Raw genomic sequence first — 23,249 nt, 5'->3', positions numbered from 1 at the left:
GCTGATCTGCTCGAGAACTCATACAGCTTTCTCCTCAAGAATCTCATTCCGTTTGTTAAAGTATTTTAAAATTTGTACTTACTGTTATTGTGTGTGTGTGGCCAATCCCCAGACCTACTTCGCAGGAGAGAACTGACTCCTGAGTTGTCCTTTGACCCCAACATGTGTACACGTGTGTATGCGCACACAACACTAAGTAGGTGTAATCTTAAGTTTTCTAGCTTTATGTTACGTAGAGTCACCTTCCTGTCTCATGTGCCACATCACTAGTAACAATTTCCTAGACATTGTTATGTGGTAACTCAGACAATGAGAATTCTGTTATCTTAGTGGGTGCATCTCATCGTTCATTAACAGTTTATAGCTCCCTAAAGACAATAACACATTCTCTCGGCTTGATTTCTCCTGCTTTAGGTGGCCCCAGTTTGTGGCTCCGAGGCCTTCTGTGTCTAACTCAGGGCACCACACACTCACTTTCTCTACTCACCACTCATCCCAGATTGTACTGGAAAATGAGGGGAAGGAAAAGCAGCGGGTGCTCGGGCAACCAGCTCGTGCGGAACCTAAGGACAGCACCAGCACTCTGTCCGGAGCAGACATTCCCAGGCAATGGTGTCTACAGCTATGCATCAGGAGGGATGGGGACTGAACCATTCCAGAGACAAAGTGCCGGGACAGCCAGGGCTTGAATGGCTGATCTACTCCTGAGCCTCTCAGTCATATAAGCAGAGATCGCTTCTTTCCTGGAGATTCAGCCAGGCTCACAAGGGAGGGTTTCTTTTCTTTTTTTTCTTCCTTTTTGACAGTTTATACTAGGCACAGTCTCCAATACAATCCCTATATGAACTATTCATGGCTTATTCATGTGACTGAAGGTTAGAATTATGCCCATTAAACTTTTCAAAGTCCAAAAAAGAGGCCTATACAGAGCTCATTCGGTACCTTTAAAAATACTATTTTATTTATACACATGTATAAAAAATGGCCATCCTGTCATTTTATATACATCCTGATAAGGAAACAGAACTCAGTAACATGCATTTCAATTGTACAAAGAACACAATGGTGGAAGCACGGTTACAGCAAAGCGGAGAGACATCATAAGCAGTGATTGTGCTCTCAGTGAACAGCAGCACCCTGAAGAATCAAATCCATTAGTAACTCATCCTCACCGAGAACACAGAGAGAGGGGCGTTAGTGATTGTACTTAATTATTTTTACTAAGCCATTTCATCTTCCTCACAATGCAAAGAAATAAAATATAATCTGAAGAAAAATATGACCTCATTATTATTCTCAGTAAAAGGGTCTGCGGCTTATGGAGTGGAGCAGAGTTCAGCAGGTGTGCCTGCTGGCTCAAGGGCCTCACGGTCCCGGTCTGACCCTCTGCTCTGGACAGATACCACTCACTTTCAGGTGCCTGCACTAACTCCATGGGAGCTGCAATCGAATGACCATTTCTGTGGTGTTCTCAGACCTCACTAAGTAAGAAAAGATTTTATACACATAAATATAACAATTGATCTGTCTATAAATTATAGCAATAGGCTCTTCTTTAGTGTAATGTGGAAAAGCGGCCTTCTGAATACATAGCTACAAGTACTATTGTGGTCGGAAGGTTGCTGGCCTGGTCCAGGGTTGCTGCAGTGAGGCCCAGGTGTGCATCAGAACCACTGCTGGATTAAGACACTTCCACAACTTTTATCAGTTCTTCAAATAACGGAGCTAGCTCCTTTTCTAGGCTGACAATTAGTCCTAAAAAAGAGTTAAAAAATTAGAATGTTAGAAGATTTTTCATATGAACTCTGGGCTGAAATGAACCCTTTCTCCTCATGTGGCTTTTGCCAGAGTAGTTCGCCACAGCGACAGAAAAGAAACTATGAAATTATCTCTAAATTGTCAATGACATTCAACTTGTCTCAGCGTTGTAATTTAATTGGTTGGTGTAGAGAATTATGACACTTATACAGCGCCCTGTATGTATTCTGTTCAGTTTATGTCCTGTAGCCCTTCCTTTTTTCATAGGCTGTTACAATGGGAGTCACAAACAGCACACGCAATGCAACACTGAGCTGACGTTTCTACGCAAACCCCAATGTCTTGCCTCATCTCAAGAGCATCTGGAAGCCACCGTCGAGGTGGACGAGGCCGGGGAGGGAGGCAGGCATGTGAACTGGGAATAGAATTCAAGAGAAAACAGAGATGGGGCTGAGGCTCTGTCCGTCCTAATCTCTCACGCTGCAGAACGCTATAAAGAATTCCAGGCGGCATCTGTGGCCCTGCTAACATACCTGTGTTGGCACTGCTGCTGGCTATGAAACTCACCACCAGAGGCAAACGATTGAACTGAACCACCTAAAAGGAAAGAAGTAGTAATGTTGCAAGTCTACAAATTCAAACAGCTCATCATTCAACTTTCAAGGTAAGCTTTTTGTTTGTTTGTTTTTTAACCTGTCACAACAGAGGAATTGTGTTGAAGAATCGCAGCTATGTAAGCTAACGGCACCATCTACTGGAGTTAACAATGATCTAACACATACTTTATAGCATAACAAGCTCTTTATTTTTAAAGTTTTAAGTACTTTTCCATAATAATTATTCCCTTTCTTAAAAATAAAGATTAGTTCGAGCTAACTATTAAAAATTCTATCCCCCTGACACTAAAATCTAGACTTATACTAAAACTAATTTATACAAAAGATGTAAAAATGGTAGTGAAATCAGAAGTGCATCAGTCGCTGTAAACGGAATATACAGACCTGGTAGGTGTTATAGTAGCAGATGATGCTTTTGTTTTTTGAAAGTCCGAGTTTGCTGCCTTGGTCTGTTGCGAGGGCAAACGTGGATAGGAAGCCAGGTCTCAGGGCGTGCTCTGGGGCACTGTCGTTAGCCACTGCGATCAGTGATTACATAAACGTCATGTAGAGTATGGAGGGAAGAGTTCAACAGCAAGTTTTAAAAAACACAAACCAGTAAAAGCCTAGGCACAACAGGACACTTGCCATGTTGAAAACCCTACTGCTAGCTGGGTCTCGGAAGGTCTGTGACTATAAATCCCTCAGGGACGACACGCTGCCTTACATGTAACAGAATGAATATCCTGGCCATCTCAGACTATAGTCATCACTGTACTATACTACAGTGCTCTGGTGTAGACAGAATCAGATGGAAAATGCCTTTTGCTCTCATACAAACCCACAGCCCAATGGCTGGCTGCCAGCTTCACGCTCCTCTCGCTCGTTAAGGCTAGACTAGTGTAGCAGCTGCATCAGCTAAGTATGGAGGTTCAGTGGTTCACAGACATTCTGGGAAAGAACATGAGGGCTGGAGAATCACCTGAGCCCTCTTTCTAGGGGTGAGAAGAGGAAGGTGGCTGGCCATAGCTGCCCACACGGTGTGGCTGTGTGGTGGGTGGCACACAGTCAATGGACTCTTATCATGTCTTGTCACCAACTCAATGCCCAGCTCTGCCCAGGCAGTGTCCTCTCTGCACTTGACCATGCTAATGGATAAACTGGAAGAAATAACCCACGTGACCTCAAAGCACGTTTTAATCCTAATGTCTAAATTTACCTGATATGGAAAAGAAATTGTAAATAAAATGCATAAGACACTATTTCATCTTTAATCTTTGGTAAGTGAAACCAGCAAAGTCCACTTTGATGATGCCAGGAGATACGAACAGCAGACAAGCTGAGCTCACACTACCTCTGTTACAGCAAATGTGCACCAAAGAAAGTTGAGGACTGCCAAAACCATGTTTGGTGGATTTGGGGTGGAACCGAATATGATCAAAACACATTGTATGCATGCATAGAGGTCTCAAGACTTTACAGAGATGTATTTTTAGAAACTTCTTAGATTCTGATCAACTAAACTAATGACATTAAAGTTTTAAAAAATATGTTTCTAGTAAAGAAGCAAAACCCCACAAGATTAAAACCCACCAGTGGGGCTGGAGAGATGGCTCAGCAGGTAAGAGCACTGACTGCTCTTCTAGAGGTCCTGAGTTCAATTCCCAGCAATCACATGGTGGCTCACAACCATCTGTAATGGGATTGGATGCCCTCTTCTGGTGTGTCGGAAGACAGCAACAGTGCATTCATATTCATATGTATATGAATACATATATGAATGCATATAAATAAATAAATCTTAAAAAACAAAACAAAACAAAAAACCCACCAGTGTGAGCTAGTGCCGTGGCTTAGGGGTTGGCTGCCTGCCTGCCTTGCTCACACTTTCAACAGTAAAGACTTGTTTAATGATTTGTATTATGCCATAAGCATCCTCAGTGGATAACCAGGACTATGGTAAATGCACACAGATGCTAGATGTTACATGGTCCAGATGACATGCAGTTCACTGTAGGCTCTACACCAAGTCCTCAACACACAACGTATATACTTCCTCGAACAACTAAAACAGTCTTTCTAGTTTGTTGAAATAAGCTGTCTATATTTTTAATTATTTAAATATAAAACATTTTTTGTCAAAAGTAAATGTGCCATATGCATGCAGTTAGCTTTACCTTTAATAACCGGCACCCCGTCTCTATCTGACACAACAATTGCATGGAGCCCTTCAACACTACAAGAAAACAAAGTTCAGTATTACAAAGTTACTTTGATTTCTACAAATATGTATCTCAGACTCATGGTGGTACTTCTCACGCATATAGACATTTCTTTTTCCCCTCCTCCAGCACCGCAGACGGAACGCAGGGAGCTGCACACTCTAGCAAGAGCTCTACCACCAAGAAGCAAAGTCCCCTACTGTTTCATGCATGTTCCTGAAAAACATATGCGTGTGTGTGTGTGTGTGTGTGTGTTAGAATATGTTCCCAGGCGTGTTGAGAAAAACTTGTCTAGAAATTCCCTAACGTGTACCACTGAGATGCTGAGGATATTTACCACACGTATGTTAATTATTGAAGAGTAAAGCTTATGTTCTATCATTCCATGGTTTATAGAAGCAGAAAAGGGTTCAGCTCTGACAACGGTAAAAACTAAAGAACCTTTGTCTGTTTCCCTCACTCTTTCTGATTTCTGATACTGGGTTTTCAGATTTTAAGGCACTTAGTATTTCCTGATCATGTGATACTGACTCTACAATCTTAGAATTGAAGTTGAGTAGTAGTTGAGTTATTATCAAGCAAATAATCTTACACTAAGGTAAAATTACTACTATGGGAGGTGCCATTAGAAGATCTGTAGGGAGAACACTTCTCTGGGGAAGTGGCGGCTTGGCTAAATATTAGGGCATCAAGTAACTGAAAAGGAGGGGCTGTTTTTTAGGCACTGAGCAGATCTGATTTCAAAGTGTGTGTGTGAAAGAGAGTATGTGTGTAAGCATGTGTATCTGTGTATGTGTGTGTGAGAGAGAGAGGAGGGGAGGGAGACACAGACACACACAGAGAGACAGATGCAGACAGACAGACACACACAGAGAGACAGACGCAGAGAGACAGACAGACACACACACAGAGACAGAGACCACGACCCAGTTTGCACGTGGAAGTAAGAGGACATCCTCGGGTCTCTCCGACAGGCTGGCCATGAGCTTCCAGGGATTCCCTTGTCCCCACACCTCACTGACTTCATGTGAGTTCCGAGGACCCAAACTCCGGTCCTTACACTTGCACCTTAAGTCTCTACCCACCAATATGTATATGCTCATGAATTTAAAACAAACAAGCCAACCAACCCCATCTGTGTGCCTATTTGTGTATGGACATGCACGATGGTACCTTCCAAGGCCAGCAGAGAGCATCAAATTCCTGGAAACTGGACTCAGAGGTGGCTGTGGATTACCCAGCACGGGTGCTAGGACGTGAACCCATCTGTGTTTTTCACAGAGCAGCAAGTGCCCGTAACTACCGAGCCATCTCTCTATCCTCTTAAAGTCATAGTAAGTGAAAAAGAAACTTCAGTTTTGAAAAATGTACCTTAAGCAACAAACTATGTTATAAACTGTAAGCAAGCTTTGTGTGCGCATATGTGATGCCTGTCACGCGCACACAGTATACTCCTATCTGTGCCTGGTTGCCAGGACATAAAGACTTCTGACAGCAGATGCTTCTCCCAGCGGAGCTCATGACTGCAGCCCAGGCGCAGGGAGCTCTGCAACCTTGAAGTTTATAAGTATATTGTCTACTCAGAAAAAACAAACAAACAAACAAAAAAAAAAAAACAAATTAAAAGACAGGTGCTCAATACATTATAAAAAACGTTAGAAAAATCTGTATAGCACAGGTAAGTTCTAATTTCCACGGTAATTAATTTAAATAGTCGCTAATATACCAAAGGCGGTAAAAAAGTAGAATGTTCTTTTTAATGGATTACAAATCCACAGAGGTACAAGCCTAACAATGCAGAATAGCTACAGCCTTAAAGCACTCCTTTTTAGAAATCAGGTCACAAATATAGAAGTTGTTTCCAAGTCTACACACAACGAAGAGTGGTTTGCATAGATTTTACTACTAACAATTGCTGGGCTACAAGAGACACATCCATAAGAAATACATTTTATTAATCAGCAAAAATCTAACGTTTACTAAAAACAACTACTTTCAATCTAATAACTGAGTTACATTAGTGTTAAGGACATTATACTGGGGCTGAGGGTGTAACTGAGTGCTTGCTGAGCACCCACAAGGCCCTGGACTCAGACACTGGCAGTCTACTCGCCATTCCTGCAAAGCTTCCGTAAGGCCTTTCATATAATTACAAAATACTGGCTACTATAAAACATGAAAAACCTGAGAGTTTTAGGGGGAGAGAGTTACAACTAGATTTTAAAATACAAATCCAAGGACAATATTTAACAGAGAAAACCACATTTTATTGATACCAGGAACTATCTGACTTTGTTGAGAAGTACAGAAATAAAGTAGCTAAAACCAAGAATTCAAGAAGCGGTTGAGAGGACTACATGTTCTTCAGGAGAACCAGTTTCAATTCCGAGTATTTGCATGTCAGCTTATAACCATCTGTAACTTCAGTTCTAGGGGACGCTCTTCTCCCTCCATAGACATCAGCCATGGCACGGAGCACAGACATACATACATACAAAACACCCCCACACATAAGTAAAATTGTGAAAAAACAAAACAAACAAAGCAAAAATGGCAAGAATGCATATACCCTGCAAACCCACACACCCAGAAACGCATCAAAGCGCTCACAGCGCTATTGTTTATTTGTTCTCCTTGTTCTTAGGGTGCAATAAACCTTCAAGAAATGACTTGCAAAGCTGAGCCAAACAGGTCTCAGTCCTTATGAAAAGAGTGGTGTAATAGCTTCCCTGCTGATGTGCTATGACTAATATTCCTGTCCCTTTGGAAGTCCTGCAGATTGAGCCTGGGGCCAAGAGTGAAATACTCTCTCCCTGAGATACATTCCCAGTGTATCTTCACAATATTATTAATCTGCACACATCTCTTGTATTAGCCCTACCTTGTGGAGCTTTCTGGTTGGTTAAAGGTGTACTGTCAGAATTCGAGAGTCAACAAACTTTCCAGTTTATGGTCACTGTTAAAGTTCAGATAGGGAGCCAGAGGTACTGAATAAGGAGAGTGGGTGATGAAAACGTTACAACATGCACATCAAAGGAAGTCTCAAAGACTTCACAGCATGGAAAGGACGAAGGAGGAAACATGGAACGCTGATAAAGGACGAAGCACATTGATTTGTGAAGGACAGAAGACGCCTGTCCCCTATCTGAAGGCATACGACAGAAACAGACTTGCTAAGTCACCCAATGTTTCTTTTGCTTGCCAGCTGCCATTTCCAATGTTCTTATTTATTGTATGTGTGTGCCTGGGTCAGAGGACAATGTGTGTGGGTGGCTCTTCACTTCAATCATGCATGCCAAACCATCCACATCAGGCTTTACGACAAGTGCCTTTACCCACGGAGCCATAACCTCGTGTAGCCCGGGCTAGCTCTGAACTCCTGTCACTTTCCAAATGATGGAATTACAGGCCTATCCACCATGCCCAGCTCACTTTCACAGTGTTTTGGTTTCCTGAGCAAATACTAGTTATCATATTTGTTTGTGTGCTGGTTAGTTTTTTGTCAAGTTGATGATACGAAGTGGGAACCTCAGCTCAGAGCACGCCTCCTCCATGAGACTGGCCTGCAGGTAAGTCTGCAGGGCATTTTCTTAATTAATGACTGACGTAGGGGTAGGACCACCCAAGGCAGGTGGTGTCCAGTTGTAAAAAATTCTCGCTGAGCAGGCCATGCAGAGCAAGCCGGTAAGCGGCATTCCTCCCTGGCTTCTGCTTCGGTTCCTGCCCTGCCCCTTCAGGTTGAACTGTAATCTGTAAGATGAAATAAGCTCTTTCTCCACATGTTGCTTTCTGTCAGTGTTTTATCATAGCTAACGAGAGCACATCAGGACAGCGTGCAGTTCCCAAAACATTTGTAACCAATAATGAGAAAAGCCTTAAATGTTCTGAAAAGCTGAAGGTCAGAAAACAAGTATTATTTCCCACACGAGTTACTAACATTCTCCTGCATGGTTCCAGCCTGTACCTCTGTCTCCACTGTCACTCAACAGTTAGCATGCAAAGCTGTCACTGCCTGTCGTGTTGGCCACGTGTGTGAAAGAAGACCCAGCAGTTGATCTCTATAACTTGCCTTTTTATTAAGAGGAAGAGAATTAAAATTAATTTTAATTAATTTAACTAAAATTAATTAATTATTTCATTAACATAAAGTTGATAATAATCATTATCTCACTTAAAATACCCACGGTGTTTTCGATATACACCGTATAAATCACAACCAGAACACAGTTATTCATTTCCACTAATCTATAATCAGAGTAAAAACATAAGCCATACATCCAGCAATTCAAGTAAGTCTAAAGGAACGTTAGTTCATTTTTTTCAGCCTACAGAGATAAACTGATAACCACACATAACCACTTACAATTTTAGACTGGGAAGATAAGAAAAAGGATTTCAGAAAATATTCTGCTAGATGACCTCAAAGGTTATTCAGTCCAATCTGATTGTTTTGCTCTGAGATGTGAAAACACAAGACATTTTCCCCTCACTCCTGTCTTATCCCTAATGATTACAAAATCTGAGTCATTTGTAGAAAGATGTGAATGTAGACAAAAGAAATGCTTGTCAACAAAGACATCTTCTTTTCAATTAAACTAAAAGTGAGTTCCAATGAGTTCAAGTGGAGTCCTCTGGATCAGTAAAATATGTTATAAGAAATCTGCTAACCTTAACACCTGTTAACTCTTTGTAAGAATGGCACACAAAGTGCAGTGTGGAAGTGAATTTGTTTTTCAACTATTGTCTTAGCCTAGTAATTTTGGATTACGTTGACCTAGCAATTAGGTCCCAATAGTAACATTAAAAATAATGGCAAGTTTTAACCTTCTTTTCTTAAATTTACTTAAGAACTTTAAAAGATAAGCTAATAAACAACTACGGTAGTGTGTTTTTAAAAAAAAAAAAAATTGAAAGTGGCAGGAAATCTAAGTTCTAGTCCCCAGCATCTCTCCCCGTAGAACCACACAGAAGTCATCCAACAGCTCGGCTTCGAGCTATCTGGAAACTCAAGCCATCTCTTAGGATACCTGGGGTTAGTTTTATATTTAAATGTGGTAAATAATTACCATGAAATTTATAAAAATACTAATTTTAAAAGGAGAAACAAAATACTTTGTAAGATTAACACGTTGCACAGAATTTATTCAGCAACAAATCAATAATTTCTTACCTTGGCAACTTTTTGTACAGGAATCGCTTTAGATCCTGAAAGAGAATAATTTTTAAAAGACCATTATTACCTTGTGCTGTTCTAGCCCTGTCCCTATCCCTAAAGGACATGAACTCACCACTTGTCACTGGCATTTCATCTCTGACGTGTATAACTTGGGAGAAGTTAGTTAACCTTTTTCTAGGCCTCAGTTTCATTATATGCTTCGTTACATGTCTACAGGGATAATCACAGACCCTACAACCTAAGAACGCTGTCAAAGGTTAGTAAGGGCTATGTCAGTGTACTTGGAATTGGGACACACAAATACAGATTTGCTGTAAAATGAGGTCACGTGCTTCCTAATATTTTACATCCGGATGCTACCGTATTCACTTGAGAATCCTCTATAAATCTCTTCCCATGTCCGGGCATCCAGATTGCCCATGAATTTTTTTTTTTAAATGATCCTAATTCCGATAAACTATTCTAACATTCAGCTTCTTGGCAAAGATACTGACAATTATGACCTCCACTCTAAATGTGTGCTGTTTTGAACCTCTATCTCCCAAACTGAATGAGTGTCCTTTCCCACGTTACCACCACAAACTTACTTTTGCTCTCGTCTTAAACAGACACATAGAAACGGAACATAGCTTGTTAAGGGGGCACGCGTTAGCCATCCTTTTAGACTCCCAACACTGCCTACTGAGACACCAAGAGCATTATTTACTGGGAGAGGATTCAGAGCACTGTCCTATGAACAGGTACTGACTGGAAGGGCGGCCAGTCATCCTTCAGAATTTCCAGTGCCACCCACACAGAGTTCTTGTATGCTCCAATAGGATTAGGAGGTGGAAGAATATATAGTTCTCTGAGGCTAAAGCACCTTAGTGGCCCATCACAACCGGTCCTGACAGAAGCTCAGGCCCCTGCAAGTCCTTACTACAAATCCAGGAAGAGAGGCGAGGCTGAAACACATTTCTACCTTTCTCCTCTCAGAAGCCGTATGCAAACCTCCCACCTCCCCTTTTTCTTGGGAAGGGGTGTCAACTTACATCCGCCATGATGAACCCCTTTTCCTCGCAGAATCGATCTCCACTCCTGGAAGGAAAACTTCCGTGACTTCCCCCGCACCCGAGGCTTAGTCACCCTCTCCAGACCCAGACAGCATCACGAGATCCACCCTCTCCAGGGCCAAGCGAGAGCCCTGGATCTCCGTCAAGGGAGTGGGGAGGTTCCCGGGGACCCTGCCCGGTGGCCAGCCCACCTCTCCCCACCCACTCTGTCCCCGAGCTGAGAGGAGCGGCGACCTCTGCAGACGCACGCGCGCTCCAGCCTGGGAAGACCTGCCCCGGTGTTCCCGCAGTTCAGTCGCCTCTCTGAAGCCGCCTGTCAAGTCGCTGTCACATTACTCGTGACCTCCGCGGGATCCAGGAAGCACTTGCTGCACCCTCCAGTACCGGGACTCGGAACTTCCGGGGAGACCCGGGCGGAAATTGCGCGCGCGGCCGCCCCGCCCCCTGGAGGCTTTTTTTTTTTTTCCTGCGCCTGCGCGCTGCGCCACGAGCAGCTGGGTTGGCATCTGCGGTCCTTGCACCTTAATTTCCATCCAACTCACCTACAACGGAAGATGATCCTGTGCGGAGTATGTGTACACCTTTCCCAGACCCATTATGTAAATCTTTATGAATGAAGACGTTTGAGGAGAACAAACTGAGCAGCCTACTTATTAGAAGTCCCAGGTCCTTGGATAACCTAATTTACAAGCCAGTTTCCTAACGGTGCTGCTACCACATGTTCTCTTGGGTTTTTACCTAGAAGTGCAGGAGCCATGGGCCTATGGGCTCGTTTGCTAAGTCCGTTTTGAACACGCATGCACTGGGCTGCCTGCTTTGGCTCTTGGGCCTGCATTTGTTGTATCTTCTTAAAATAAAATAAAAACTGCCTATATTTTTTGTTGGTGTTTGTACATTCAAGAAAGCCCACTGTAAGGGCAAGGCAAGAAAGCTTAGCAAAAGGGAGGCTTCTCCATTTGCTTTGGCCCGGTGTTTCTCATTACTGACGCGTTGATAACTCTTTTGTGGTAGAGGGCAGCCATGTAATCCGCTTAGGAGACTCTGGTAGAAACCCTGAGGACAAACGAAAATCACCTGGGATCTAAATACTCCCCAGTGGCTGCCTGAGCTGGGGGGAGTGGGGGGAGGGCGGGGAGGGGGAATGGAAGCTGATGGCTTTTGCTGCAGATGTTAACAGTCGTGTACCGTTAAAGAAAACGGTAAGCTCTCTAGGAGCACCTACTTTGGAATTCTTTTACTAAATCGCCACTCAAGTTTCTTTTCATTTCCACAAAGTTTTAATACTTTTATTCTTTGAGAATTTCATACAATGCATTTTGATCATATTTACCCCTGACTCTTCTGCTCTAACTCCCCTTAGGTTCACCCCCATGTCTGTACCCTTCAAACTGTGTCCTCCCCCCCCGCCCCCATAACCTATCAAGTCCAGTTTGGGCTGATCATCTCCGGGGCCTGTGGGACTAGCCAATGGAGCATGGCCAACCTACCAGAGATCACCCTTAAAGAACACTGACACCTCTCTCAGAAGCCATCAATTGCCCATAGCACTTCAGTGTAGGTAGGCTCACCAACCATCCCCACTGCATGCTAGAATGTTGGCTGGCTTGATCTCCGGCAGGCCCGCTCAGCTGTGTGAGCCAGCGTGTTTGTGATAGCATTGGTTGGCCCACTGTGCATGAAGTTGTTCTTTAGTGTCTCAGCCCCCCTTTTGTTCATCCTTTGGGTTTTAGTTTAAGTTTAGTTTCTCAGTGAAATCTTCCTTGACCTTTCCAGAATAGTAGAGGTACTCGAGATAAATGTTAATATATAGATAAATGTTAATAAATAAATATTAATAGATAAATGTTAAAGATAGATAGGCGTTAATAGATAAATGGGTAATTTGTGATCTTCTTACATTTACCAAAATTAAAACATTCATTTCCTGGACAATAATGTTTTCTTCATTAAATTTACACTTAGAGCATTGTCTTAATCCATGAATAATTCCCAGCTCCTAGCTCATTACCTGTGACACAGCAGGGATTCATACATTTATTGAATGAATGGATGAGTGAATGAATAAAAGAATGAGCATATCAAGAGGATCCTATGCTGGGCATGGTGGGGCAGGCCTTTCTTTAATTCCAGCACTTGGGAGGCAGAGGCAGGCAGATCTCAGTAAGCTGGAGGCTAGCCTGGTCTACATAGTGAGTCCAGGATAGTGAGATCTATATAGTGAGACTCTGTCTCAAAAGAAGAAGAAGGAAGAAGGAAGAAGAAAGGAGGAGGAGGAGGAGGTAGAGAAGGAGAGGGAAAAAAAGAAAAAAGGATAAAATATAATGAAGACAAGCCTTTTATGGTGAGAACACCCCCTCTTTTTATTCATATGTTGAGATAAATTACAGAGACTGAAAGACAAAAATTTGTAAATCATTCATTAGAACATTCGTTAGAAATCAAAAGCAGCTTTAAGAATTCTCATATGAAACCTTATATAAGTCTGATATAACATTACATTTTTACAAATCAGACCTTTCATTTTTAAACCTAATTCTGAGGTCTTGAATGCACGAGGGAGCTCTCCTTCACCAGCAGCACTTCATTCTAAGTACACAGGCTTCCATGAACACCTCACCAGACCTGAAAACCCATATCACACCGTGGAAATTACCTGCAGCTTAAAAACAAACAAACAAACAAACAAACAAAAAACACCCTAAAACTTTAAATGGAAAGTCTCACATAGCAATCCAAAGACCAGAAGTAAAGCAAATATGAAGCACTTTTTAATGCAAATAAATTACAGACACCAATTGTTTCTGTCTTACTGTAGACACCCATGTCACAAACAATTCATTCGGAAGGTACTGATGAAAGCGCTACAGTGTCACTCAAAAGTGCCTTCCTATGTTACAGTACTGCATAACCATACAGAGAAACCAGCGAGACTTGCCAGCACTTGTATCAGGTGTTCGTCGCCTCTATGCGGTTACTGGACAGCTCGATAACCAGTCACCCCGAGTTTTAAGAACTTACTACACCAGGTCATTCCAAGAGCCACTTCTGAATGAGGCTCAGAGAAATACAGTTTTACATGACACAGGGCCTTGTGGTAAGAATCTGCACTAAACCATGGAGAGCAACTGAAAACATTTCACCCTGATGAGATTCTACTGACTGAAGGTCAATTTTTAAAGTAAGAGCCCACCAATGGAAGCCCTGCTCTGTGCAAACAGTATGGTACTTATTAAACAATCACACATCTGAGGTATTAGCTGGAAAAAAATATATACATTGATATATATATATATACACTTAGACATGGACACATCCAGAGAATATTCACAAGTCTATTGGCCCCTACACCAGCAGAAGATCAAATGAAAAAGAACTGCGTAATAGGAAAAAGTTACACAGAGGGCATTTACAAAAGTGTGGTTACAGAATCCTTAATATAAGGAGCATGTTTGAATAATTGCCTTGAGGAAAATAATGTTTCCATTTATAGGAAAGTGTCTGTCTTATTGAAATGAAACCATAGGGGGAGCCTGGATTTAGGACTGTGGTGCCTACAGATTATTAAAGGTTTGAAAAAAAATTGCTTGAATCACCTGGGTCTATTTATTTTTTGTTTTTATTTTTTATTGTCTTTGAGACAGAGTCTTACAAGGTACCCCAGCTAGCCTCAAATCCATGTGTCTGCCTCCCTTGGTCTCCCGCGTGTTGGGACTACATGTATGAGCTGCCATGCCTGACTGATATTTGCCATGGATACCTGGATGGGAGAGGTGGGAATGTGGAGGTTGTTGTCTGGTTATTCTTTTACTTTCAATGGTTTACAGAGAATTGTAAGGATTTTTAACTATTCTGATATGGCTACTAGAAAGGGGGTTGTAACTATTCCATGATTAAAATTCAGGCTGCTCATTTTCATACATTTTTTCTATATAAATAATAAAAAGTGCTCTGGGTTTCCTCTCAGTTTTCTTCACTCAATAGAAAGATGGATAGCAAAATATCCAGAACTAAAACCAAGCTTTGTGTGGAGAAGCTAAATAAAGACATTCATTCCTCTTTAACCATGTTGTCCTTTGTTTAAATACTTGGATAATTGAGATGATGGCTCATTTGGCTTTCTGGTCAACCAAGAAACATTTCACTGCTTAAAAAGTGGGAGCTGTTTATTTAATTTTTTTTTTTTTTTTCAATATTTCCAGTTGAGCTGCTTTTCTTTTCTTTTTTTTTTTTTTTTTTTTTTTTTTTTTAAAGATTTATTTATTTATTATATGTAAGTACACTGTAGCTGTCTTCAGACACTCCAGAAGAGGGCATCAGATCTCATTACGGGTGGTTGTGAGCCACCATGTGGTTGCTGGGATTTGAACTTTGGACCTTCGGAAGAGCAGTCGGGTGCTCTTACCCACTGAGCCATCTCACCAGCCCTGTTTATTTAATTTTTAATGAAGTATCTGAAAATACAGTAACAACCATATCATGTTTTAAGTACTTGTATTTCTAATATTATTGATAAAGATTTCCTTTTTATTTTACATATCAGTGTAAAAGGTTTAACACCAAGAAAAATTAAGCATAAAAGTGCATTTGAAGTTAAGGGCTGCATTCCACATTCCTGTTCTTGTGAAGACCTGACCTGACACAAAACAGTATTTTTTTTTTTTTAAAGATTTATTTATTTATTATATGTAAGTACATTGTAGCTGTCTTCAGACACTCCAGAAGAGGGAATCAGATCTCGTTACAGATGGTTGTGAGCCACCATGTGGTTGCTGGGATTTGAACTCTGGACCTTCGGAAGAGCAGTCGGGTGCTCTTACCCACTGAGCCATCTCACCAGCCCACAAAACAGTATTTTAATGCACTGGTATACACACACACACACACACACACACACACACACACACCTCTAATACCTTCAATTTTCTGACCAATTATTAAACATGATTATGGAATGGAAGCAGGTCTCAAATGTTATTTTCATTTGTTAGATTAAAAACCTGAGATTTCTCAGCATTCTATTAACCTATCTGGTTTAAAAAAAATGACTTAGAGATGACTAGATAACTAATACCAGTGCATTCAGGAAGAAGGGAAATGAAAGGAGATGATGTGCTATTTCCATTCCTTCCTCTGTGTGTGTACACGCGTGTGTTGTGTTTATGTATAAAGAGATAAAATTACTAGTAAGTATACCTACTGTTTCCAAACTTACAAAAGAAAAAAATATAAACTTAATTAATATGCAAAGGAAAAGAGCTACTGGGTAAAGATAAAAGTGGTCGAAGGAAATCACGAAACTCCATGTAGCTAAAAATAAGACAGGAAGATATTAGGATTTTTATTATAAGAATAACCAGCAAGTACAACAATCTTTCGGCTCCAGCCACATAAATACACATAAAATTAAATTCAAAGATATAACTGGTCCTTTCCACAAGACAGGAAGCACAAAGGACTCAGTGATTACTGACGAAATTTCTATGTAGTTTAAGATCCTGCACTCAGCCAACATCTCTCATGGCTACTCCCAAGTACTGTTTACTCTAACCCACACATGGTATAAACATGATGGGTGCAGCAACAAACCTCAAGCTTAATACTGTACAAAGTCCTGTGTGACTTCATGCTGTGCTAACTTCTCTCAACCTGATAACCTGACCCACCCTCTCTATCCCACTAAAACTGGAAAAGTACACCAACAATTTCTACACGTTTTCTGACAGCTAAGAGCCTTCACAGTTCATTAGAGTGCTACATTTTAAAGTGACTTATTCTACAGGCTCAAGAAATATCTCACATCTTCTGACATGTGCTCATGTTTACAACCCGTACTGACAAAACAGTACAGAGATTAGCATGACCCATGTACAAGGATGACACAAAAAATTCAATAAGCTTCTATATTGTTCAATTCAATGAACGAAAGGCAAATAGAAATTAAAAACAGACACAGCGAACTACTTGAAGGAAAAGAGGGAAAGTGGGAAATGAGGCCAGTGCACATCAACACTATCAAATGTAAACCGTGGGGGCCACAGGCCACATTGAAGAGGAGACAGAACTTTGCAACTTCAAATCTCCATTAAAATAAAAAGACAACAAACTGCCTGTTATGTTTTGGGCCCATAGGTGAATGCTACAGTCAGCTTTTGTCAAAGAAACTCCTCCTCCTCCTTCTTTTAAGTGGGCAGAAGTAACTAGAGCTTAAAACAGTCATAGTAAGAAGACATGACCACTAAGTGCTCAGTCTAAGTGGGACTTCTAACAGTACCCACTTCAAGGATCTAAGAACATTATGGAACAGTGGGGGTAAATGATGTAAGAAGAGTGAAGTGTCTGTGGAACACTGTTTCCTGGCCATGCCACAGTCATCAGCCTTTGTGACTCTGCACAAGGTCTCTATAAGATGGAGCCTGTCCACATCCTGCCCTGAACGGGAAGGGGCTCATGAGCCCTCTCCCCCAGCCCTCCCTGATGATCTATGGCAGTTAGTGGTTGATGAGAGGAGATACACTTTCTTCAGGGTTGCAGGCACTGGTGCCTATGTTCCTGTAAATAACCCTGACCTATGTCCCTACATTCAACCATAGTAAAAAGTCTTTGGGTTATCATCATCATCACCACCACTATCATCATCATCAACAACAATATCATCATCACCATCACCCTCAACTACAACAAGAAGACTTGAAAAGAGAAGAGGGACGGACTGGGAAGAGGAAGCGAACGAGTGAAGTAGGAGGGGAACAGGAAAGCGTCACAGGGGTGAAGATGACAAAATGTATTATATGCGCGTATGAAAATGTCACGATGAAACCCACTGCCCTATATAATTAATGTGTGCTAATAAAACACATTTAAAAATAGAAGAGAAGAAAATGAAAAAAATGGCACGTAGTCACCAGGGAGAAAGAGCTATATTTTTATAGTGAAGAGCAAAAGTCTGTCTGAAGTTAGAAGCCACACAGCAATCTGCGGGGTGGTGAGATGGCTCAGTGGTAAAACACTTCCTGCGTAAGTCTGACAACTTGAGTTCAATCCACAGAACTGAACAAGGTATAAAAAGAGAACTAATGCCTGCAAGGTGTTCTCTGACCTCTACATGTGCTTCATGGCACATGCACGCGCGCGCGCGCGCGCACACGCACACACACACACACACACACACACACACACACGCACGCACGCACTACAAACATAAGAATAAATAAAATAAAACCATTTCGAACAGTTGCAAGAATTGCAGGAATGGCTGAGCAACTGAATCGCAGAACCTTGAGGTTAAATGACCTGGGTTAAAGGCCATGCTCAAAGAGCAAGAGGAAGAGCTAAGCCAGTGGAGAGGACCCCAGCCATCCCGGCTGCGGATGAAGGGAAACCATGGAGAGTTGCCGAGTTGAAGCAGACTGTACAAAGCAGCATTCTTTACACCTACAGTTGAAAAACCAAGACCTAAATGAAGTGCACTGGACTTGAGAAGCTCTTCTTGAGAAGAAGAGCAAAGGACTTAGGTGAGCAAGAAACTGGAGAATTTAGTTGCCACAGACCCTTAAAAACTAGAGAATTAGAAATACGTATTTCAATGGGTAGGTTAAACATGAGATCCACGATCTGAATGGCAAATAGAAACTTATGTGTTCCTATGAATGAAAATAGTATTACCAGGTGTGGGAGCCAATAAACCCAGCATGGGTGGGGGTGGGGAGTCGGGGTAGGATGGAGGGCAAGCCAATCGCTGTGAGATCCAGGCCAGCCAGGTCTCCATTGAGAGTTGGAGCCAGCCAGAGCTACACAGTGAGACCCTGGACTCAATATTAAAACAATGATGACAACAAAGATACCATGAGCACACACTAAAACCACCATAGAAGCAGCATGTCGGTCTCCTGGAGGACCAGAGGATACTAGGAGAAGCTCCAAGCCTCATCATCTTGTACCAGGGAACATGATCAGCAGGTGACGAAGATACAAACAAATCAAAAGAAGAATACTGGCTTGATGGGATTCAGAAATCTGCAAAGTGGACAGTGAAATGACAGTTGAGGGAGGAGATTCTAATGACAGAGTTGAAAACCACAACGAGCTGTGTTCAGAGGCACGCAACCTTAGGAAAACCATTTACATGGACTAAGCAGCACTGCTTTAGGCTAACGGTTAGACAGGAAGTTTGCTGAAGGAAGCACAACAGATCAGAAGGCTCTGAGAATGAGGCCAGGAGTGCCCCGGACCTGTGAGCGTGACGCTAATGTGAAACTCAGCCGCAGGTTTATTCTAAGCAAAGAGCAGTGATTTTACATCGAGCCCTCCACCCTTGTGAAAGCACACAACAGAACCTGTGCTAGAGGCAGCCAAAAGTGACAGACACCGTGGAGAGGAAGGAAGTCCCTGCTGTGGAACGTGGTCCTTTGAAGTTATTCCTCTCAAGATTCTACTTTAGGGAGTAACAAAAATATGTAAATTGTCAGGGAAAGGTTTTCACTAAAGTTGAGTAGATATATAGCATTTTAAAAGTTTCGCATGATGTATTATGTGAAAAATTAAAGTGAACTTTTAGGTTCTTTGTAGCTCTCCTAGTTCTAAAGGTCATGTTTCCAGAAGGATGGTTGAGTTCTCCAGACCCCAAGGGCAATGTGTATAATTCAACCCACTATTATAATCAGGTTTTTCTACTGAAGAGTCTGATGGCAGAACGCAAGAGACCGCTTGAGTTCAACAGATGACACAAATCAATAATATTTAGGGAAAAATCCTTAAGCAAAGGCACAAAGCCACTCTGTCTGACATTCTTATTTTTAAGCAAGGGGTTGGGGACAGGAGATATGAAAAAAAATACCAAAAACATTTTGTAATTCTTTAACTGTATGAAGCAAAACCCTTAAGCCAATACTATCATTAAACATACAAGACCAGAAATTACATCAAACTCAATGAGCAGCAAAGCTTCAAGTCCCCGCTGTATTTTCCCACTTTACATTACAGATTTCGCTACAAAGAGCTTATTCTAAAGACCTGATGAGTGGCCTGGTTGGTGGAGCGCAGCATGCTCTAATAGCTTGCTGTCAATCACCGCTCTAGCTGCTTGCTGTCAATCACCACTCTAGCTGCTTGCTGTCAATCACCACTCTAGCAGCTTGCTGTCAATCACCACTCTAGCTGCTTGCTGTCAATCACCACTCTAGCTGCTTGCTGTCAATCACCGCTCTAGCTGCTAGCTGTCAATCACTGCTCTAGCTGCTAGCTGTCAATCACTGCTCTAGCTGCTGCTCTATCTCTGCACAGGGCTACTGTGGCCCAACACACCATGCTGTGAAGTAAGCCAGCTGCAGTCAGAAAGGCACAAAGCCCGGTGTTAGTGGTCATTTTGTTCTTATTACTTATTTGTAGAAGAATCCATTTGCTTTGGGGTCCTGCTTCAGTTATCTCCATGAAACTGAATTTCCATAGGAAGAAAGTTCATCTTTTGTTTCATAAGCTTCAGTAGCCTTGAAAGACACATAAATGAACATTTGGGGCTAACTTTTGTTTTGTTTTAGGTTTTGGTTTTTCTCGAGACAGGGTTTCTCTGTATAGCCCTGGTTGTCCTGGAACTCACTTTGTAGACCAGGCTGGCCTTGAACTCAGAAATCTGCCTGCCTCTGCCTCCCGAGTGCTGGGATTAAAGGCGTGCGCCACCACTGCCCGGCTGGGGCTAACTTTTAATTACTGGAATTGTGAATGGCATCACTGCAACTTACCATTGAAAACTCACTTAGCATAATATTTATCATCATATTTTCTTTAAAGTCTATCTTATAGCAATTCATTCCTATGTATGGCTTAGCATTCATAAAACTAAAGAGCACACTGAGAGTAAACACCAGTTCACTTATGTCAGTACAGATTCTGGAATATAAGAACAATATTTAAAATGTCAATTCCTTCTACACTGATATAAGATTTTACATAAAGTTTTGTTTTTTTCTTTTTGAAAAATGTTCATTGTTTAAACTCCACACACGCAAACACCTAATGGGAAATGTGACTGTGTCCATTCCATCGGCCCGAACCTAGTGTCTCATGGAGCTAAACACTAAAATAATTTAAATAAAAGGCAAGCGCTCGCATGTGTACAAAATCATCCTAGAAATATTTACATGGCAAAGGAACAATGGAGAATCACAAAGCTGGCAACTGCTACCGGTGTGATAATCCTCTCCAGACTTTGTAAGGAATCATATAAGATTTTAAAGTTAAAGTAATTGCAGAAGCATACTAAAATATTTAGTTTTCAGTTCTTACTATTGAAATGAGCCAGTAGGTCATTAACAGTCCAAGATTTCAGGAATCAACTACTCAGCTTAGTCTTTAATCAAATCTTCTTCAGCTTCATGGCGACATGAAATTTACAGAGAAGACAGAGTACACAGAAAGGAGCAGGTGGGACCCAGCTTATCCCCCCTTGTAGAGACTGGTCAGCCGCTCTAGCTCCTTGCAGTTCTCCATGCTCAGGGCATCCGCCTTCCTCCGCAGCTGCTCATCACGGTACACTTTGGCTGCATACTGCATATCTGTTTCTGTATGTCAAATATTTGCTAGTTAAAAATTATTTACATCACCTTAGTTGCTTAAATTTAAATAACACTTTAGAGAGGTTCATATATATATACACACATATAATTCTCTTAACCGACTTTTAAAAATGAAAGAAAGGAAGTACGATTCCTATAAACTATTTCACTCAGGGTTTTTCTTTTATTTAAAAGAATTTCTCTTTGGGACAGGGTTTCTACATAGTCCTGGCTGTCCTGAAACTTACTATGTAGACCAGGCTGGCCTTGAACTCAGAGATCCTCCTGCCTTTGCCTCTGAATGCTATGACTAAAGGCATGTGCCACCACACCTTTTGGTCTTTTTCTTTATATAACTTTATTTTGAACTTAGCACACAGAATCAACATCAAAAGGAAATAAGGCTAGAGCCCTGCCACCCCTCCCAGAGCCCTTCCTGAGCCAAGGGGCTTAAGGGGCTGCTCTGGAATATTCTCTGGGACTTTTCTAAGCTGTCACCCGAGAAGCAAGGCTGCCAGTGGCTGTATTTGTTGTGATTTTGTGATAATTGCAACAGTTAAGAACTCAAAACTCGTTCCTCCTCCCTTTCTTCCTCCACCTTCTTCTCGAGAATGGGCTTCATTAAATAGCCCAAGCTGCCCTCACACTTGTGGTCCTTGTGCACCAGCACCCCAAGTGCCAGGATTGTGTGTGCTTTCACACATGGCAAAAATTTGGAATATATGTATACCCCACACACAAAAATGCAAATACCTACCCCCCACGCACAACTTGAAGAAATAACCATAATTCTGCCTGCTAGAAGTAGGTGATAAGACCTTATGGCTAAACATATTACATGCTTGGTCACAGGAAAATCAGATTAACTGAGCTGGAAGCCTGCTTTTCCCAGATAGCTTCCATGGTGCCAAAAGGAGCTATTCAGGCTGACAAAGAACTACCAGGGACAGTGAATTCAGCTCTGGAGTCTTTTAGATAGTATATGCCCATCATGAAATAAATGCTATAGCTGTTATGGGGTCAATAACTACGTTCTGGTCAGAGTTGAGGACCACTGGACAGGAAAGGATTCACATCTGGTACTGTAAACCTGGACATAAACCTATGGCTAAAAGGCCACAGGCCTGATTGGAGAAGCTACTCTGCTGTTTTACTAAATGGACACAATGAACTTGCCTTTAAATACTTGTTTACATCCCATGATTAACATGCTGTCATCTTTGAAGAAAGAGATGCTCTTTGCAATGTGTGGTGATGACTGCAGACTCTTTTGGAGGGGAGAGGAGTGTTTCAAGAAAGGGTTTCTCTGTGTAGCTCTGGCTGTCCTGGAACTCACTTTGTAGACCAGGCTGGCCCAGAACTCAGAAATCCACCTGCCTCTGCCTCCCAAGTGCTGGGATTAAGACTGCAGACTTATACAGTGCCAAAATAATGAGCATAAGTGACTGAGGAAGGCACAATTCTAAACAGGACGTCGCTATCGTCCCTGCAAAGCTCAGGGAGCATGGGCAGAAGGAAGAGCTGGACAGGCTGGAGGGTGTGGGACGACATCCACCCAGCAGGATGCCATTGCTGCTGTCATGAACCCGCTGTAGCTGTGATCAGTAAGATCTGCACAGCACTGGGTGCATCAACACTCGCATGACAAAATAACATTTATCTCTGACTGGTCCATACCACTATGTTAAATGCTTACTGAGCCTTCTGCTGTGATGATGAGGTATCTAGTTTAGAGAGAAGTAATTTGGACTTCTGGGTAATGTGAGACTGGAGGAAGCATCATGTAAGGGAATCTACTCAACAAAATGTTTATTAAACACCGTGAGACAAGAACCACTCAGTAAGTTCTTACACTATGCCAAGTACTTATATTTTGCCACATGGATAAAAATCACTGC

General features: G+C 41.9%; 2 protein-coding genes across 4 annotated transcripts in view; both read right to left on the bottom strand.

Annotated features, from left to right (window-relative positions):
* Window positions 1–939: 939 nt before the first annotated feature.
* On the bottom strand, window positions 940–11,147 carry Lamtor3 (late endosomal/lysosomal adaptor, MAPK and MTOR activator 3). The gene is made up of 7 exons (NM_019920.2): window positions 11,039–11,147; window positions 10,784–10,829; window positions 9,747–9,781; window positions 4,532–4,590; window positions 2,760–2,893; window positions 2,292–2,355; window positions 940–1,755 (listed from the first exon to the last, which is right to left on the bottom strand). The coding sequence occupies exons 2-7, from the start codon at window positions 10,790–10,792 to the stop codon at window positions 1,682–1,684; spliced, it is 375 nt and encodes a 124-aa protein (NP_064304.1). The 5' UTR covers window positions 10,793–10,829; window positions 11,039–11,147; the 3' UTR covers window positions 940–1,681.
* A 1,991-nt stretch (window positions 11,148–13,138) lies between these two features.
* Window positions 13,139–23,249, bottom strand: part of Dnajb14 (DnaJ heat shock protein family (Hsp40) member B14) — a 48,889-nt gene continuing 38,778 nt past the window's right edge. For 2 of the 3 annotated variants that reach the window (XM_006502056.2, XM_006502055.2), the window contains one exon: window positions 13,139–21,357. In XM_006502056.2, coding sequence (XP_006502119.1) covers window positions 21,233–21,357 — 125 coding nt within the window. In that variant the 3' untranslated portion in view covers window positions 13,139–21,232. The remainder of the gene's footprint in view (window positions 21,358–23,249) is intronic. The other variant, NM_001033155.1, reaches the window with a different exon arrangement.

This window comes from Mus musculus, chromosome 3, assembly GCF_000001635.26.
Source record: "Mus musculus strain C57BL/6J chromosome 3, GRCm38.p6 C57BL/6J".
In the NCBI taxonomy this organism is placed as follows: Eukaryota; Metazoa; Chordata; class Mammalia; order Rodentia; family Muridae; genus Mus; species Mus musculus.
Note: the sequence above shows the minus strand (reverse complement) of the source record. Positions and strands in the feature narration are given on the sequence as shown.

Bases quoted from the DNA above. Each gene is read 5' to 3' on its own strand.
- Lamtor3 (NM_019920.2), bottom strand. The intron at 2,356-2,759 runs GTCTGTATATTC...CTTTCCTTTTAG, and splicing joins GCTACTATAACACCTACCAG to GTGGTTCAGTTCAATCGTTT. The intron at 1,756-2,291 runs GTATGTTAGCAG...ACTCTTTTTTAG, and splicing joins CAGCAGCAGTGCCAACACAG to GACTAATTGTCAGCCTAGAA.